Raw genomic sequence first — 18,507 nt, 5'->3', positions numbered from 1 at the left:
TTTATTATTTATTTACCACAAGGTCAGGAATTATCTTTTAAATTTTTTTTTACTGTTTCACTTCATTACTGCTGTGTATGTGCTCCATGTGAGTGACGTAGGTGTTTATGTAGGTGGGTTCCGACTTACGGTGAAAATCGAGTTACGTCGCGCTGTAGGAACGGATCTCCGTAACCCGAGGACTGCCTGTATTCAGGTTCTATCACCCAGAATAAAGCTGCCTTCTCTTTCTCATTTCTTATCTCAAAATCCTGAGGAAGGTTTCTTATTGGCCCAGCTAGGTCTGTGCCCACCTCTACAGTCAATTGTAGGCTGAGATCTCAGCTTCTATGAGAACCATGTAGCTGGTGTGGTGGTGGGAGGGAGGACCTGGAGGGGTGGGGAAGAAGAAGAGAGTTATTGTTCATAGAATTCCAAATCTTACCCATTCTTCAATGCCAATTCACCAGATCAGAAATTTAGAACTGGAAAGGATCTAGGAATTCACCTAATTGAAAATTCACTTTATAGATGAAGAAATGGAGAATCTTCTTTAATTACTCATGTCCTTTTACTTGAGTCAAACCTGAGTTTGAGAATTTTTCCCTCTAAGTTTGTTAGCCTAGCTTTCTAAACACCTATTAATGGCTGAACATAGCTGAGCTGCTCTTTGCCATTCTAAAAGATTTACTTAGATCTGCTGCCCAGGAAGTCTTCATAAGTTATACTTCAGAGCCTGCCCATTGCCTTTGCCTTTTATCATTCACTCTATTTATCTCACAGGAACTTCTCCCTCCACTGACCATGGGATTGTTCTTCCTCAGAGCTGTGTCCTTAGACATATTCTCTCAAGTTACGCATTTTGATTTTGTTAACACCCAACACTTCTGACATCTATATTTTAGAAATACCTCCTGAGCTCCAGAACATTATATTCAACATCCCACTGGATATCTTCACTTGGATATCCCATAGTCACCTCACTTTTTTTCCCCCCCAATAAAATCTGTATTCCTTAATCCAGGAAGTAGGTACCACCACCTATTTAATACTCCTGTTTAAACTTTTTCCTGTCCCTTTCATTCATTCTCCAATGTCAGCAGGTCCTATATATTGTATTTAGGATTTAAGTCTCTGCTCCATTCCCATTGTCAGTACTTAATTAGACTTGTAGTACTTCCTAACTGCTTAGATTTCCAATTGGTTTCTCTACATCTAGTCTGGAGTCATCTATCCTCCCCACTGCTGCTAGAGTGATCATTATAAAGCACGTATCTAATCAAACCACATTATTGTTTAAAATTCCTCAATGTTTTCTGAAGCATACTCAAGAAAGCATACTTTGCTTCAGCCATAAAGACCTTATGGCTGGACGGTGTGGCTCAATGGTCGAGCTCAACCTATGAAACAAGAGGTCACAGTTCAATTACTGGTCAGGGCACATGCAATAAGAAACCTTCCATAGGTTTGCAAAGAAAAGCAAAGAAGTGATGTCATAATAGTCAGGCTAGTGGTTTCTCGGGAAGGAGGCATGGGAGTGCATTTGAGAAGGGCCCAAAACTTTCATTTTTTGCTCTAATGATAACATCTCTGCTCAATAATTATTACACTTACCTTTATTTTACATTTTAAAATATAATTGTGTTACATTTCCCAATAAAAAAGGTTAATTAAAAATTAAGAAAATAGAAAAGAGAAATACATTTATGAGACAAGCGCCAGCATCTTTGAAAAGCGAGTTCGTGGTTGTTCTCTCCGCTGGGAAAGCTGGTGCGAGGTGCAGAGGGGGCTGGAGCATTCAAGGTGGCAAAGCAAAGACGCATCACTTCACGGACTGAGGCTGCGTGCCGGGGAGAAAGGAACATGCCCAGACCTTTCCCGGGCACTGGCTCGACAAGTCGCCAGGAAACCCCGCCAGAGTGGGCGCTTCTAGGTCCAGTGACAGCGCAGCTCCGTCACCAACCAATTAAACCACACGCGCGGCCAGCGGCGCGCGGGGCGGGCCCTGCCCCAAGGTGGACCGCGCGCTGGGGCCCGCCACTCGGCGCGGCAGCGGGAGGGACTCCGGGCGGACCCGCAGCCTCGCGAGGACGAGGACGGGGCGGCGCCGCTGAGGCCTCTGGGAGGGGGCGGGCCTTGGGCCGCCGCGGGGCATTCCGAGCCGGTCTCCCGGCGCTTTGTGCGAGCCTGGAAGGGAAGGGCTGCTGCCTGACTGCTCTTGCTGGCCGAGAGTGGAGTCCCGGAGCAGTTCCGAGGCCGCAGCGGAGCCGAGTGGAGTCCGGGGTTCGCGGGCGGATCCGAGGTTAGGGGAAGGCCGGCGAATGGGGGTGGCGGACGGAGGGCTGCGTTTCGAGCTCAGGGGTCTGTCCCCGCGGTTGCCGCGCCCCTCACCCTCCTCCCCGGGTGGCAGCGGCTCCCGGGAGGCGGTTTGTCTCGTCTGCCCGCGCCGGCCAGGCTTCTGTGGGCTCTGGACCTTTCCTCCCTCCCGGAAGCTCCTGCGATCCGCTGGGACCCCCTCCGGAGGGGCTGTCATTCCTCGCTCCGCCAGGACATTGTAGGAAGCGCTCAGAAATCTTTAGGGCGGGCATGGAACTCGCGGAGACCGGGCTTTGGGACCAGTGGAAAGGCACCTCCTGAAGGCAGACGTTCTCGGAGCCCAGCAGTCCGGGCAGCTCCGGACAAGTAGGTTGCTAGGGTGGAGGCAGTGGCAGTTCCGCAAGCAGCGCGAACCCAGGGAACGCTCTGGGAGGTCTCTGCCCGGGTTTCCGGACTGAGCTCGAGGCTGGAAGAGGAAACTGACCGCGGAGCTCCTGGGACCTTTTTTTAAAAAAAAATCCTCTTACTTGCAGGGAGCAGGGGTTGGATCAAGTAGCTGCATCCGAGGTATGGGGAAAATGAAGTCCTGGAGGATTTGCCCCTGGAGAGAGGCAAGCGTTACCTAGGACCTGGGGTGGGCTACAGTTTGTGCAGTGTGGGTCCGAGAGGAGGGAACGCCACCAGGTGAGGGAATGGTCAGGTGAGAAAGGGCAAAAAAGTCCCAATTCTGCCACAGCAAAGCCCAGAGTTGCTGATCTGGATCCATTGGTGCAGACCTGGTGTTTCAGAGCTCCTCTCTCCTCCCCCAGCTTTGTCATTTCAGCAGCCTGCCTTCCCCGTGAGGAGGAAGATCAACCAAGTCCCGGGTGAGTAGTTTTCCGCTCTCCTAAGGTTTACTCTCAGCTGTCAGAGGGAATTGACACACTGTCTCTTCCTTGGGAAGGGGAAGAAGATCCACATTCTTTCAGTGCTAATATATATACTGTTTTATCCTCAATCGTTTGGGTAGCCGAGCACAGTTGGAAGGAATACTCTAATTTTAAAGATGTATCAGTAGCCACGGGAAAACTTGGCCAAGAGTAAATACTTCCTAAAGCAAGTAGCATACCACTAAATACGACTGACCTAGTCAGGATTGGATTCAGAACCCAGATCTGTAGGCTCCCCAGACTCTTGATACAATGCTGGTGTTTCCCAAACATCTCATTCACTTGCCACCTAATGATTTTGCTATACCTACGTACTCTCTGTGTTGTTACTCTCGTATTTTAATTTTTTACGTTTATTTAAAAATCAAACTTGTCCTAAGAAATACTACCTATGATATTATACATTTGATGGATGCTCTAGAAGCTTTACATGTATTCTAAGATACATCTAAAAATATTGATCAACATACCATGTGAAATCATCTCATGTCAAAAAGATTGCATTTTGGGACACAGTGCACCGCATCATGCTCTTGCTGCGGTATTTTTCTGCATGGGAAAGTCTAAGCAATGCATCTGAGTCTAAATTATCCATCCCCAGTACATTGTTTTATTCTTTTAGATGAATAATTCCACACACAATGCACCTCTCTCCCCTCTTTGTGTCTTTTCCACAAAACGTTTCACTTACCTGTTCAGAGATTCTCTGTTCTCAGTGTTGCATGAAAAACAAGTAGAAAGTCCATACCTTAAACAGTACTGTCCGATAGAGCGTCCTGCCATCAGGGGAAATGTTCTAAATCTGTGCCTTATAATGTGGTACCCACTAGCCACGTGTAGTTACTGAGCACTTAAAATGTGCCTAATGCAACTCAGAAAATGAGTTGTAATTTTATTTAATTTTATTTAAGTTTAGTCACTTGTGGCTAGTGGGTACATATTGAAATAAAATATTTTCAAGGTCAGTTGATTTGATTTTGTGCCCTGTCCCTGGTTGTTGGGGAAAACCCCGAAGTATACCTGTTTATTGTCATTTAACTTTAGTTTCTTGGTGGAGAGGAAAGATACTCTCCAACCTTCAGGGACTTCATGCTGCAAATAACATTACTCAGTTTGACACTGTCATCATTTAAGGCACATTTGCAGTTTCAGACACGTGCAAATATGCAGCTTCTGTGTTTTAATTCTATTTAAGTATACCATTTTCAAGGCATCAGTTCTTAAGCTCTAAGCCTGGGAGTTGGTGCATTCAGCGTATTCATTGCTTATTAGAATAGCAAGTAGGAAATGGCCCATAGTTATCTCAATTGACTTAAATTCTGTGTCAAATTATTTATTTTTTCTGGCACCCTGAGTCAAATACTAGTGGACTGGTCATACCTTGTTTTGTTTTCTCTCTATGCAAGGTTAGATATGTGAGATTAGGAGGAAGGCTTAAAAAGAGTATCTTCACAAGATAATTTGCCTACTTTCTTAAGATTAAAAGTACTTGAGAGACAAAACAATCAAATGAGATGTGTGGTCTTTGTTTCCTGGTTTAAGGAAAAGCTATCCAAGACATTTTAGGGCAGTTGGGGAAATGTGAATGAGGACCATGATGTTAGGGTATTACCGATTATGTAAGATGTGATAATAGTGCAGTTAATGTGGGAGAATATACATATTTATATTTAAAGTGTTATGATGTCTATAATGTACTTTAAAATAGTTCAGCCAAAAAAAAGTGCACACGAAAGAAACAAATGCAACAACATGTCAACAGTTGTTTATCTAATTAGTTTGTATATGGCCATTCATTGTTCTGTTCTGTTTCTCTTTATGTGAAATTTTTCATAGTAACATTTTTTAAAGTACCTGTCCTACAGTAGAATATTCAGATATTGCATGTGAAATACTTATCTCTGTGTCTGGCACACAATAACTACACAATAAATATCACTATTTGTATAATTGATTATATTATTAATATTAATGTGCTTATTGACAGATATTTTCCATCATAAGTTAATGTCTTGTGGAGGGAGAAAATAAAAATGCTAGGAGTGTAAATTACAGTCAGTATGGCTAAAATTAAAGCCACAAAGAGCTTTCTGTCAGCCATTTCCTTAACATCTCAAGTATAAAAAAAGCAACTGGTTTCCACATGTGTCTGTGAATATCCTCTCTCATTACTTCATGCTATTACTTTGTGTATGAGTAGATCTATTTGTATCAATAGTTAGTCTTTAAATTTTAATCCTGCAAACTACATTTAAAAACGGTCATTGTAGAGCTGATTTTTCTCAAGAAACAGTTTGTAATTGAGATTTATTTGCATAGTCAAGGATTTTGTATCAGTGGAATTATAGAAGTGATCCATGGTAAACTTTCAAACATCGTTCTAACATTTACAAAGATCTGTAATCACTTAAAATAATGAAATAATGTCCCCAAGTCAGTAGAATTTTTTTTAAAGAATAGTTTATAGCCAGGCCAGTGTGGTTCAGTGGTTGAGCATTGACCTATGAACCAGGAGGTTAGGGCACATCCCTGGGTTGCGGGCTCGATCCCCAGTAGGGAGTTTGCAAGAGGCAGCTGATCAATGATTCTCATCATTGATGTTTCTTTCTCTCTCTCCCTTCCTCTCTGAAATCAATAAAAATAGATTAAAAAAAAGAATAGTGTACTGATTTTTAGAGAGAGACGAAGAAATATCAATGTGAGAACTAGCATTGATTGGCTGCCTCCCACATGCCCCCTACTGGGGATCAAGCCCGAAATCTGGGCATGTGCTCTGACCTGGAATCAACTGGCAACCTCCTGGTGCAGGGGACGACGTCCAACCTACTGAGCCACACCAGCTAGGGCTCAAGTCAGTAGAATTTTGAAGTAGAAAAGACAAAACTCAAATCTTTTTTTTTAATTTAATTTAAATTCTTTATTGTTGAGAGCATTACATATTTTTCCCCCGTTGATTCCTCCCCACCCACTCAAACTCAAATCTTTTAAATGAAGAAATTGAGACCAAGGAAAGTAATTTGCTTAAAGTCACACATAATGTGTTAGTGTCAGATTCAAAAATAAAACCATTTTGCACCTAAAAATGTTTTTAAGTGTTCATATATGGATGATACAAGGAGCCCTATTGTAAATTGTACCTGTACTACAACTCTCTAGCATTACTAATTGTTGCAAACAAATAGGCTTCTTTAAGGAATGTAAATAAATAGTCATAATTCTGTTTATTTATTTGGATAATGCATTTCTTTAACATGATGTGCAGGGCCTAGCCCAATCCAGAGCTGTGACATGGCAGAGACCGAGGAAGAGGAGAAGGTGTCAGCAGAGGCCTCAGGGTTCTCGGATTTGAGTGACTCAGAGTTTCTGGATCTGGAGGATACCCAAGAGTTGAGTGATTCACTTAGCAAGCCTGGCCCTTCTTCTGAACTCCCTGGGAAGGATGGCAAGCTCATAAGCTTTCCAAAGTGGAAAAAAGGATTGGATGTCTTATCACCCATGGAGCGATTCCACCTTAAATATTTGTATGTGACTGACCTGTCTACTCAGAACTGGTGTGAACAGCAAATGGTATATGGAAAGGAACTTCCTGGTTTCTTGGCACCTGAGAAGGCAGCTATTTTGGACACTGGTGCCAGTATCCACCTAGCTAGAGAACTAGAACTTCATGATCTTGTGACTATCTCCATCACCAGTAAAGAAGATGCGTGGGCAGTTAAGTTTCTGAATATGTTATCAATGATTCCTACCCTGCAGTCCGAAGGGTGCATCAGAGAGTTTCCAGTGTTTGGAGAAGTGGAGGGTGTGCTTCTTGTTGGAGTGATTGATGAGCTGCACTATACACCCAAGGGGGAACTGGAACTGGTTGAACTCAAGACACGCAGACGCCCTATGCTCCCTCTGGATGCTCAGAAAAAAAAAGACTGTTTTCAAGTCAGCCTATACAAGTATATCTTTGATGCCATGGTACAAGGGAAAGTGACCACTGCTAGCCTAATCCACCACACGAAATTGCATCCAGAAAAGCCCCTGGGACCTTCAGTGTTGAGGCATGCTCAACAGGGAGGCTTCTCTGTGACGTCCTTGGGTGACCTCATGGAGCTGGTCATCTTGTCTCTAACATTGTCTGACCTTCCAGTCATTGATATTCTGAAGATTGAGTATATCCACCAAGAGACTGCCACTGTGCTGGGTTCAGAGATTGTGGCCTTTGAAGAGAAGGAGCTGAGAAGCAAAGTGCAGCACTATATGGCTTACTGGGCGGGCCACCGAGAGCCGCAAGGAGTTGATGTGGAGGAGGCTTGGAAATGCCGGACATGCAGCTATGCAGATATCTGTGAGTGGAGGAAGGGCGGTGGGGTGCACAGCTCCTCGCTAGAGCCCCAAGCCAAAAAAGCCAGATGAACAGAAGGTACGCCTTAAGGAACTTTCATCCTTCCTGCTCCTGATGTACTCACAAAGTAAAAGAGGGCCAGTCCCTGATGTACACACAAAGTAAAAGGGGGCCAGCCTTTGGCTTTCATATTTTCTCAGCCTCTAACCACTCAAATCTAGGACCAATGCTTGGGTGAGTGGGAGAGATCTGGGATTATACTGTACCTGGAGCTTCACCATAGATTGCCAAGAAGACAGGTGCTCATCATGGCTGGAACAACAGTATCCTTCAGCAATCATTGCTTTCCTAAGAAGATTCCTCAGTTTCTGTTAAGTCTCTTCCCTATTTTTTCTCAATCAAGGCTTTCTGTATTTTATATAATAAAATAAAACACTGTCCAGATTGGTTAACTGATGGGTGGTTTTTCCCCCCATAATCTCAATCCTTCATAGGTAACCACTATAAATAGTTGTGTGTATGCTGACCTTGACCTTCTGGTTCATCGACTGACGTTCAACCACTGAATCGGCTGGGCACTTTGTGGTTTCTTACAAAATAGTTGAGGCACCTCAGGATCACTAATGATATTTTCTACAAATACTTCCCTAGTTTTTAGACATTTGACATGTCTAAATAATTTTATCTCTCCCTTTTGAATTATGCCTAAGGAGTCTTAACCCCAAATTATGTACCTCTTGGGTGCTTGCTCAATTAATGGGTAAATGAAAAGAGATGTGACAACCAAGCTATTTCTTGATTTTTTAAAACATGCTTCCTGGGCCAGAGAATGGATTGAGTACCTTAAGTAGGATTAGTTTCAACTATTCATAATAGAAATTTCCAAAACAATCGTGGTTAAACAAAATAGAATTTTTTTCTCTCTTATGAAAAAAAATAGTCTAGTTCTGATGGGGTACCCCATGGTGTTCGGAGCCCAAATTCCTTCTCTCTTATTTCTCTAACATCAGCAGGTATCTTTCTACTTCATAGTCCAAAATGGCTGCCCAAGCTCCAGTCACCCATTACACATTCAGTATAGAGCTGAAATAGGAAAAGGGCATCATTTTAAGGACACTTCCTAAATTTGTACCACTGCTTCCACTTCCATCCCACTGGCCAAAACTTGGTTACCTGGTCATAGCTAGCTGCATATGTAAATTTTGTTCTGGGAAAGCATATTCCCAGATAAAAACTGGAAATTCTATAAACTATAAAAAAGGGAGAATGGATATTGAGTGACAACTTGCCATCTTTGCCCCATTGAGATTTTCAGGAACAGAGCTTGCAAATTTTGCCTTGCTAAGGACGCTAAACCCTAGGGGGGAAAGAGGAAAGATGAACATGACTAGTCCTTAATTGGTCCCCACAACCCCATCCCAGCACCAAAATGTGTTAGAACATTTAGGTTAAGGCTCATAATTTTAAAAATCTGATGTCATCTGCTAGATGGAGTCTGGACAACTCTTTCCCTGTCTTGCATAATCTGGGGCAAAAGCATCAGATTGAAAGGGTCAAGTTTCAGAATTTGATACTCGCAAATCCATTGGAGGCCTGCAGGAGGCAGGTCCTCAAGAACATGAAATTCTTGGAGACTTACCTAATGATTCTGGGCATCCTGTGGCACCAAGAAGACAACAGGTTTGAGAGGACCCAGCCAAGAGATTCAGTTCCAGCCTTCCTGCTTTATATAGTTTAGCAGAGAATACGGACAAGTAATCAGGCAATGACAGAGCCATGTGATAAGAGCTAGTATAAAGTGGTAGGGTGGTACAAGATGGTATAGGTTCACAAAAGGAAGTCTACACTGGACTTGTGAGAAACATTGTACTTGCTAGATTATTAGTTTATTACAAAGGAATACAATATTTGCCCTTCTGTGACTGTCTTACTAGTATTTCACTCAGCATAACGTCTTCAATGGAGTTTCATCCATGTTATAGCATGTGTCAGATCAATATTAAAAAAATAAATTGTATTTGTACAGTTGCAATAAAAAAATCAAATGGAAATTTAAAATACAGTTTATAACATAAAAAAGATGAAATACTTAGGGATATTTTTGACTAAAAAATATGCAAGTGTTTTACACCAAAAACTAGAAAACATTGCTGAGAGAAATTAAAGCAGACTTAAATAAATGAGACATACCATGTTCATGGTTCTCTCCAAATTGATCTGTAGATTGCAGATGCTGAGCCAGACAAGTTCCATAATGCACTTATGAGGACAAAACTATAGACAGTTTCACATTTATTCAGTATTCACAAATAATTTTTTAGCACCTATTAAGTGCCAGGCTTTGGAGGCAATGTCATGAACAAAACTAAAATTACACTCACACCATTTCCAATGTGTTTGTGATTTTTTTCTCCACCACCAACTGAGTATCCTACAATTCAGCTCAATTCTGACACTATCTACCTGGTAACAGTGTCAGATTATACAAGTAAAGTGCTCAGTCCTACAATTTCCCCTTCCCCCTCCATTTCAGATAACTAATTGCAAGTCTAGGTCGTCACCTGTGCTTCTGACCTATAGGCTATAGATTGGAGGTTCCAATGATCCCCTCCTCATGTTCAACTAATTCGATAGAGTGGCTCACAGAACTCAGAGAAACATTGTACTTACTAGATTATCGGTTTATTACAAAGAAATATAATATAGGAACAGCCAGATAGAAGAGATGCATAAGGGCAAGGTGTAGGGGAAAGGATACAGAACTTTCACACCTTCCCTCTCTGGGCTCATCACAGCTCCCCAACCTCCAGTACCTTCCTATCTTCGCTTTCAGCTTTCTATAGAAGCACTCATAAGAGGAAATACTAATTCTCTCACCACCAAATCTGTCTGCCCATCTACATCTGTATCCATGAACTATGCCTCCCCTTTTATTTCAGTGGATGAATTGTACACACTCTTACAATCGATCCTTATGATTGTATACTGGATTCCATCCCTTCTCTCCTCAAGGACTTGCCTCCTACAACTGTCCTTTCTCTACTGTGTTGTCAGTTTTACCCTCTCTATTGTATCATTTTTATTATAATACAAATATACTGTAATTTCCTCTATCTTAAAAAAAAAAAAAATCTGGCCCTGGCCAGATAACTCAGTTGGTTAGAGGTCCTCCTAACATCAAGGCTGCAGTTAGATCCTCGGTCAGGGCACATACAGGAATCAACCAATAAATTCATAAATAAGTGGAACAAGTCCACAATTCTCTATGTCTCTCTCAAAGCAATTTTTAAAAATTCTGGATCTATAAGCCACATGCAAAGACAGCTTTACTTTTCTGTCCATCTTTAAAAAGCAAAACTTCTTAAAAGTATTGTCTATACTTGCTTTCTCCACTTCCTCTCTCATCCTTTTATCCCACTCTTATCAAACTTCCACCACTATGCCAAAAGGGCCTGTTTCAACCACTTTCACATTGCTAAATTCAATGATCAATTCTTAGTTCTCATCCTAGTTGACCTATCAGTAGCATTTAACACAGCGGATCACTCCCTTCTTCTTGGAACATTTTCTTCCCTTGATTTTTCAGATTCTAACTCCCCTACTTTCCCATTTATCTCACAGATTATTCATTCTCAATCTTCTTTGTTGGGTTCTCTTCATTCCCCTGATCTAAGCTACTGCATTGCTAGAAGAAACCAAATTTGAGTCAGGGTAAATTATTCTCTTAGCATACTGCTGATTTAGATTTTCCAGTACCGGTATTTAAAAACTCTGGCCCTAACTGGTTTGGCTCAGTGGATAGAGCTTCAGCCTGCAGACTGAAGGGTCCCAGGTTCAATTCCAGTCAAGGGCATGTACCTTGGTTGTGGGCACATCCCCAGTAGGGGGTGTGCAGGAGGCAGCTGAATCGGTGTTTCTCTTTTATCGATGTTCCTAACTCTCTCCCTCCGCCTCTCCCTTCCTCTCTGTAAAAATAATAATAAATAAATAAATAAAAATTCTGATGTCTATATTTTTAAATAAAAATGATATGTACACCTGCTTTTTTGTGGAGAGCATGGAGTCAGCATAACTGACCCCATTTTGAGATGTGTACTCGACCATGTCCAGGCAAACAGCCAAAGCCAAGGGAGGTAACCAACAGGTGACAAGAACTTAAGAGGACCAAGCGACCACCTAGGGTCCCCGCTTGATCAGGCACCCTGATACTATCCGAGAGTCAGGACATCGAGTTATACTGGCAGCCAGAGTGACCCCCACACTTTTAAAAATGAGCATGGCTCTCAAGGCGGCCCCAGAGATAGCAACCCTGGAATTTACCCCAAGTGAGGTGGAAATATCAGAGGTTTTCCGGAAACTAGCTCCACGTGCCTTATGGGAAATGTAGTCTCGGGTGGATGGCCTACACCGCGGGGGAGCCTGGGAACTCTAGGTGGGCTGTTACTTCCGCATACGCCTGGTAGGGAGGTAGCCAGCGTCCTGTAATTTTCGAGTCTGTGTAGCGTGAGTGACAGTGGGTGTTGCTCGCCGAGTCTCTGGGGGATCTCTGTAAACTGATGGAGGACTTGGAGCGAGCCGGAGCTGGGAGCGTAGCGGGGAAAGGCTGACGGGTATGACTGCGGGTCTAAGGGAGGGCGGGGAGGAAGGCGCTGGGTTATTGGCTTACCCAACCGAAGATACACTCCGCAATCCGCACCTGCGCTCACTTGGCGTGTGTGTTCCTCCCAGCTCTGGAGCAGTTCAGAGAAAGCAAGCGCAGGGCTCCGGCTGCCTCTCAGTGGGTTCCTACATCCCGGCTGGGGCTGGGGCTGGGGCTGGGGCAGGGGCAGGGGCAGGGGCAGGGGCAGGGGCAGGGGCAAGCTTAGTTTGCATTCCTGCCTTCGTTGGTAAAGGTCACTGTGTAGATCAAACTACCTTTCTTGGTTACAAGAGCACCGTTGGCCCTATCAGAGCCTGCAGTAGGAAATGTTAAACCAGTTCAGGGGATCTGGGAAGAAAACATTTCTGGAGAAACTGTTATTTCTTCTTAAGGTATTCTCACAACCATCACCTGAAGTAACTTATCTTCATGTTACGGCATGCATTAACTAAAGCTGAGAGAGGTGAAGTTACTTGGCTAGACTCATACAGCTTAGTAAGTGGAAGAACTGAGATTTAAATCCAGATGAGTTTTCTCCAAATTGCATTCTTTTATTTTTTTTAGAAGATAGCACCCTGCAAAAAAAACAGAGTTGGATTTATTCTTCTTTTGAAATATTTGAGCAGTGAATATTGAGTAAATTTCGACTTGCTGGCATTTTTTAAGGGGCACTGGGTGAATCTACAGATCTTCCAGTGAAGATTATATAAATAAAGCTGTGAACCCCTCTTGCACATTTTAGTCTTTCTAGGGCCCCAGCTGTACTGGTTAGAATTCGAAAAAACCCAGACTGCGTTCATAGGAGATGGCGAGTTTCCAGAGGGGGTGGAGGTGGGGAGAAAGAGAGAGAAACAGAAACAGTTTGGAATCTCAACAGAAACAGATTTGGAGTCTAAACTGCTTTAAAAAAAAAAAAAAAAGTTCCTAGGTCATTGGCTCTAGCCTTCTCAAAAAGCCAACCTAATTTGAGATCTCTTACACCAACTTCAGAGTAGACACCAGAGAATCACAAGAAGGAATGACTTCCAGAGATACTGAGCATCAGAGACCAGGTTTTAAGTTAGTCTTTTAACTCATTTATTATTATTTTCTTAAGGTAAATTGGAAACATGCCACTGGTTCAAAGGTTAACAACTTGCTGTTAGTTCAGTAGGAATGTATCACATCCATATATTCATAACAGAATCACAAGTAGACATCGGTGCTTATAAAATGGGCTTTTCTGACTTGCTAGAAACATTCTCCCAGTAGGTGGCATTCTCTGAGGCTGCAGTGTGGGTGCTTCCATTCTGATAGAGCAGGGTTCTACATTGCAGTCCTGGTTTTTCATGTCCTTCTATTTACTTCCTAATTTTTACTTTCATAGATCTCTGTGCAAGAGTTGCAGAAAATGATTAACTTCCAGGTAAGAAATTCCTTTATTCAGTAATTTAAGTCTCTCAAAAATCCATATAAAAAGGAAATGTATAGTCAGGGAACACATAGATTGAATAGATTAGGTCCATAAGGAAATTTAGAAAATAGATAAGTTGATATTCAGGTCACAGGGTTTACACATAGTTGGAGTAAATTTGAGCTGCATTTGTGTGCTTAATATTTCTGGCCATCATAGAAAATGGGTAACCAACCAGTTAAAGTATTGGCATTGTCTGTGAGGATAAAGCAGAATAGTTCCCCAGGTAAATAAAGTTTTTCCTGGCACAGTTCTTTGAAGAAAGTATCTTCTAATGGGCTTTCATAGAGATAATACTAAAAACATTCATAGCAAGAACCCTATGAAAAAATACAACATCAGATTTCCTATGCCTTAGAATGTTCCCTAGAGTAAACAGAGAACACAGTGCCAAGCAGCTCTATATAAACCCTTTTAACCCTTTGCACTCCCTTGCTTTTTTCTCGATTCCTTTATTCTACTCTGGATTTAATTTTTTAAATACCTCAGATTTTACAAAGCGCGGCAGTAGAATAAAAAACGAGTTTCTTTTCATACAAACTTATTTATTTGGATTTTTTTATATTTCAAATTATTGATACATTCAATAACCGTCACACTCGACATCCAATTGCAAAAGGTTAATATTTATGCAGAAAAATAAGTAAAAGGTATCCTTATACCTTTTTCAGGGTTCCCAGCTATTCTTGATCATTTTCTCTTGTGCATTTTAAAATCAGGTTGTCAAAGTCCCTAGAAGAGTGTGTGTTAAGTATTTTTATTGTGATTGCATTACATTTTTAGATTACTTTGGAGAGAATGACTTTTCAATAATGAGTCCATTTATTTAAATTTTCTTATAACTTCTTCATTACAGTTTTATAGTTTTATTATAATTCTTGTACATTTTTTGTAATGTTTATTCTTTTTTAAAGATATATATATATTTTTATTTAGAGAGGAAGGAAGAGGGAGAGAGAGAGGGATAGAATTATCAATGATGAGAGAGAATCATTGATCAGATGCCTCCTGCACACCCCACACTGGGGATCGAGCCCTCAACCTGGGCATGTTCCCTAACTGGGAATCGAACTGTGACCTCCTGGTACATAGATTGACGCTCAACCACTGAGCCATGCTGACCGGGCTGTAATGTTTATTCTTACACTAGAGGCCTGGTACACGAATGCATGCATGGGTGGGGTCTGGTCAGCCTGCCCTGATCGGGGTGGGGGTGGGGCCAATTGGGGGCTGGGCTGGCCTGGGAGAGGGCCTGCGGGAGGTCGGCTAGCCAACCCTGCCTCCAATGGGGGGAAGGGGGCCCACAGGAGGTTGGCTGGCCACAGTGCACATCATAGCGACCGGTCATTCCAGTCATTCCAGTCGCTTGGCTTTTATATATATAGATGTGGCTATTGAGAATAGTATAGATATTTTTCATCATATTTTCTTATTGGCTATTCTGTCATATAGGAAAGTATGGATTAATCTGTTTAACTTTATAGTCATGCATCACTTACGATTGAGAAATGCACCATTAGGCAATTTTGTCATTGTGTGAACATGATACAGTGTACTTACACATACCTACACATATAGGCTAGTTACTTACTTTTACTATGGATTTACCTATTCTGAACATTTTATACAAATGGAATCATATAATACTAGCATTCGCGTTGCAGGAAAAATCCTGCAATAGGGTTTCCTACTGCACTCTACCCCGCCCCGCCTGCTCTCCTCCCTTGTCCCCTGCCCCGCCTTCTCCGCCAGCCCCCCTGCCTTTCTCCCTTTTCCCGCCAGCCCGCCCGCTCTCCTTCCTTCACCCCCGGCCCCGCCTCCGCTCCTCCCTTCTCCTCCCCACGGCTTGCTTGCTTCTCCGTAGCTTTGCTCCCTTCTGCAGCTCTTGGCTTCTTTCTACACTGTCTTGATATGCAAATTAGCCGCCATCTTTGTTGGGGGTAATTTGCATACTCGTCCTGATTGGTTGGTGGGCATGGCTTGGCTGGTGGGCATGGCTTGGTCATTAGCAAAGGTGCAGTCAATTTGCATATTTGTCTATTATTAGGTAGGATGTGATCATTTGTAACTAACTTCCTTCACCTCACACAATATTTTCCTCTATTTTATAGATAGCTTTTTGCACATGATGCAGTATTGTTTATCAATCCATTAATTGATGAATAGCCATATTGATTTCACTTTTTATTATTAATAATTCTGCTTGAACAGTTGTGCACAGGTTTTTGTGTGGGCATGTATTTTTAATTCTCTTGGGTGTATGCCTATGAGGAATTGTTGGATCATATGGTAACTCTATGTTTAACATTTTGAGGAACTGCCAAGCTGTTTTCCTTAGTTGCTGTACAATTTTACAATCCCACCAGCAATGTATGAGAGTTCCAGTTTCTTCACATCCTTGCTAACACCTGTCATTCTCTGTCTTTAACCCTTTGCACTCACTTGCTTTTTTCTCGAGCTGCTACCGATGCTAACCGTGTCGAATCACACTCGACATCCGAGTGCAAAAGGCTAATTTTAGCCATTCTAGTGGGTGTGAAGTGATATCTCATTGTGGTTTTGATTTGCATTTTACTGATGACTAATGATGTTGAGCATCTTTTCATATGCTTATGGATTATACATGTCTTTGTAGAAATGTCTGTTCAAATCCTTTGTCTATTTTTAAATTGGGTTATCTCTTTATTGTTGCATTATAAGAGTTCTTTTTATATTCTAGATACAAATCTCTCATCAGATATATGGTTTGTAAATATTTCCTCCCATTCTGTGTTGTCTTTTCATTTTCTTGATGTTGTCCTTTTAAAATTTGATGAATTCCAACTTATCTATTTTTTCTTTTGTCACTTACACTTTTTCTGTCATATTTAAGAAACCATTGGCTAATCCAAGTTCACAAAGATTTACTCGTATGTTTTCTTCTAAGAATTTTAGTTTTAGCTCTTACATTTAAGTCTCTCACCCATTTTAGTTTATTTTTGTATATGATGTGAGGTGTGTGTGGAAGAGTTATCCAACTTCATTCTTTTGCCTGTGTATATCTAGTTGTCCCAACAACATCTGTTCAAAAGACTGTACTTTTCCTCATTGAATTGTCCTGGCACTAATTGAATATTTTAAGTATGATTTTTGTTTTTATCACAGTCTATTTTTGAATCAAACATGCAGTAGTTATCATATATAACCTTCTGGAAATTCAACAGTGAACATAATAGACTGTAAGAAGCTGACATTCTCTTGGAAGTCCCACGTGATTCACACTTTAGTTTGAAGATCAATGTGCTATTACAGGGATCAGTGACATTCCAGGATGTGGCTGTGGACTTCACCTCAGAGGAGTGGCAGCTGCTTGACTGTGATCAGAGAACCTTATATTGGGATGTGATGTTGGAGAACTTTAGAAACCTCATCTCAGTGGGTAAGGACAGTGGGTGGTAACTTCTCATTGTAATTCAGAATGCATTAGTAGTGCCCTTCCTGAAGGCTTGTGAAAGCTGTGAACATTCTGAAGCTTTAGTAGGTTTGGCCCTGAGTTTTAGTGATCAAAGATTCGTCATCCTCTTTGGGCGTCAGTGTGTTTATGCTTCTACCTCCCAAATGGAGGAGGAGAGTCTTTCTGTTCTAAAGACTGTTTGTCATCCTTTACAGGCCCTGAGACTCAAGGAGGCAGACCTGAGTTGTGAGGTAGTTGTTTGTCCCTAGCACCTTGTTCCCAGTTCTGTGTTGTTTCCCATGAACAGGGAGTCCAGTAACCAAAACAAAAGTGATCTTCAGGGCGGAGCAAGGACAGGAGCTGCAGGTGGTGGAGGGAGAGAACCCACATTGGAGCCACCCAGGTGAGTGAGAGAAAACCAGGTAGGTGGGAGTCTTTGGAATTGGTCAGTGAGGGACAGGCACCTTTGAGACATTTTTCAGGAAGTATCTCTTAGAAGCCACACACGTTTGGAAGTGACTGGGAACACTTGACATAACATCATCAGGTCCCCAAATGACGCTTTCACTTTCACTCTCCCCACATAGCTGTTCTTTCTCTTTGCTCAGCTCTTGTACAAAGGATGGCCCTCTCCTCTCTACTTTGGCTTCTCACACTGCCTGCTTCTAAATCCTTGCTTTGGTCTCTTAATTCCTAAAATCCTCATTCTCCTTCCCTCCCCAACATGATTGCAGATCTTTTCTATACATCTAATTATTAGAGCAAGCATGTCAAACTCAAAGGCTAACATGGGCCAAATAAGGTTTAAGTTTATGTGGGCCACACAAAAAAAAAAGCTTCAATTTTCATAGAAAAGTAGGTTTATTTCGATAGAGACATGATGAATACAAAGGGCTGAAATAAATGAGTAATCGTTAACATAAAATAATAGAACATTTTAATAAAAATTAATATTTTTTCTTAAACATTAACTTACTAGACACTGAATAACTGCACAAATTAATAAGCATAATGCAAATAAACCTATTTTTCTTCTTCTCTGAAAGTGAAATATTTCCTGTTTTGCACACCAAACAAGTCAGTACAAGACTAATGACGTGGCAATCTGCTGCTAAAATATGCGCTGCTAGTATTAGTGGAGAGAAATGGTGCACATGTGCGTAAGGTGCATAAGGGAAATGAATGCAACACGATTATAGTAATCAGTCATTAGCGAATGTTGTAATTCGTTATTAATAATCGACACTAATAAAAGAGAAATATGTAAATTGACTGTATCTCTGTGACGCCCACCAGCCAATCAGGAGGGAATATGCAAATTAGCAGGACAAAGATGGCAACAGCCCCGCCCCCCAGCCGCTCCAGGCATGGAGCTGCTGGGCAGGGCAGGACGCCGGGTATGAGGGGGAAGGGTGGGGGGCGGAGGGA

At 42.0% G+C, this 18,507-nt stretch overlaps 1 protein-coding gene and 1 non-coding gene across 2 annotated transcripts; both read left to right on the top strand.

Moving 5' to 3' along the window:
• Positions 1-2,275: 2,275 nt before the first annotated feature.
• EXO5 (exonuclease 5) lies at positions 2,276-8,000 on the top strand. Its single transcript, XM_054721305.1, has 3 exons — positions 2,276-2,281; positions 3,105-3,161; positions 6,487-8,000. Exon 3 carries the CDS (start codon positions 6,513-6,515, stop codon positions 7,623-7,625), a length of 1,113 nt encoding a protein of 370 aa, XP_054577280.1. The 5' UTR covers positions 2,276-2,281; positions 3,105-3,161; positions 6,487-6,512; the 3' UTR covers positions 7,626-8,000.
• A 4,029-nt stretch (positions 8,001-12,029) lies between these two features.
• Positions 12,030-17,476, top strand: LOC103294931 (uncharacterized). The gene is made up of 4 exons (XR_008557082.1): positions 12,030-12,164; positions 13,560-13,598; positions 16,938-17,064; positions 17,295-17,476. It is a non-coding gene; the product is annotated as an uncharacterized LOC103294931 (transcript).
• The last annotated feature ends 1,031 nt before the right edge of the window (positions 17,477-18,507 follow it).

This window comes from Eptesicus fuscus, chromosome 9 (assembly GCF_027574615.1).
Source record: "Eptesicus fuscus isolate TK198812 chromosome 9, DD_ASM_mEF_20220401, whole genome shotgun sequence".
NCBI classification, from domain to species: Eukaryota; Metazoa; Chordata; class Mammalia; order Chiroptera; family Vespertilionidae; genus Eptesicus; species Eptesicus fuscus.
This window is presented reverse-complemented; position numbering and strand designations above follow the sequence as displayed.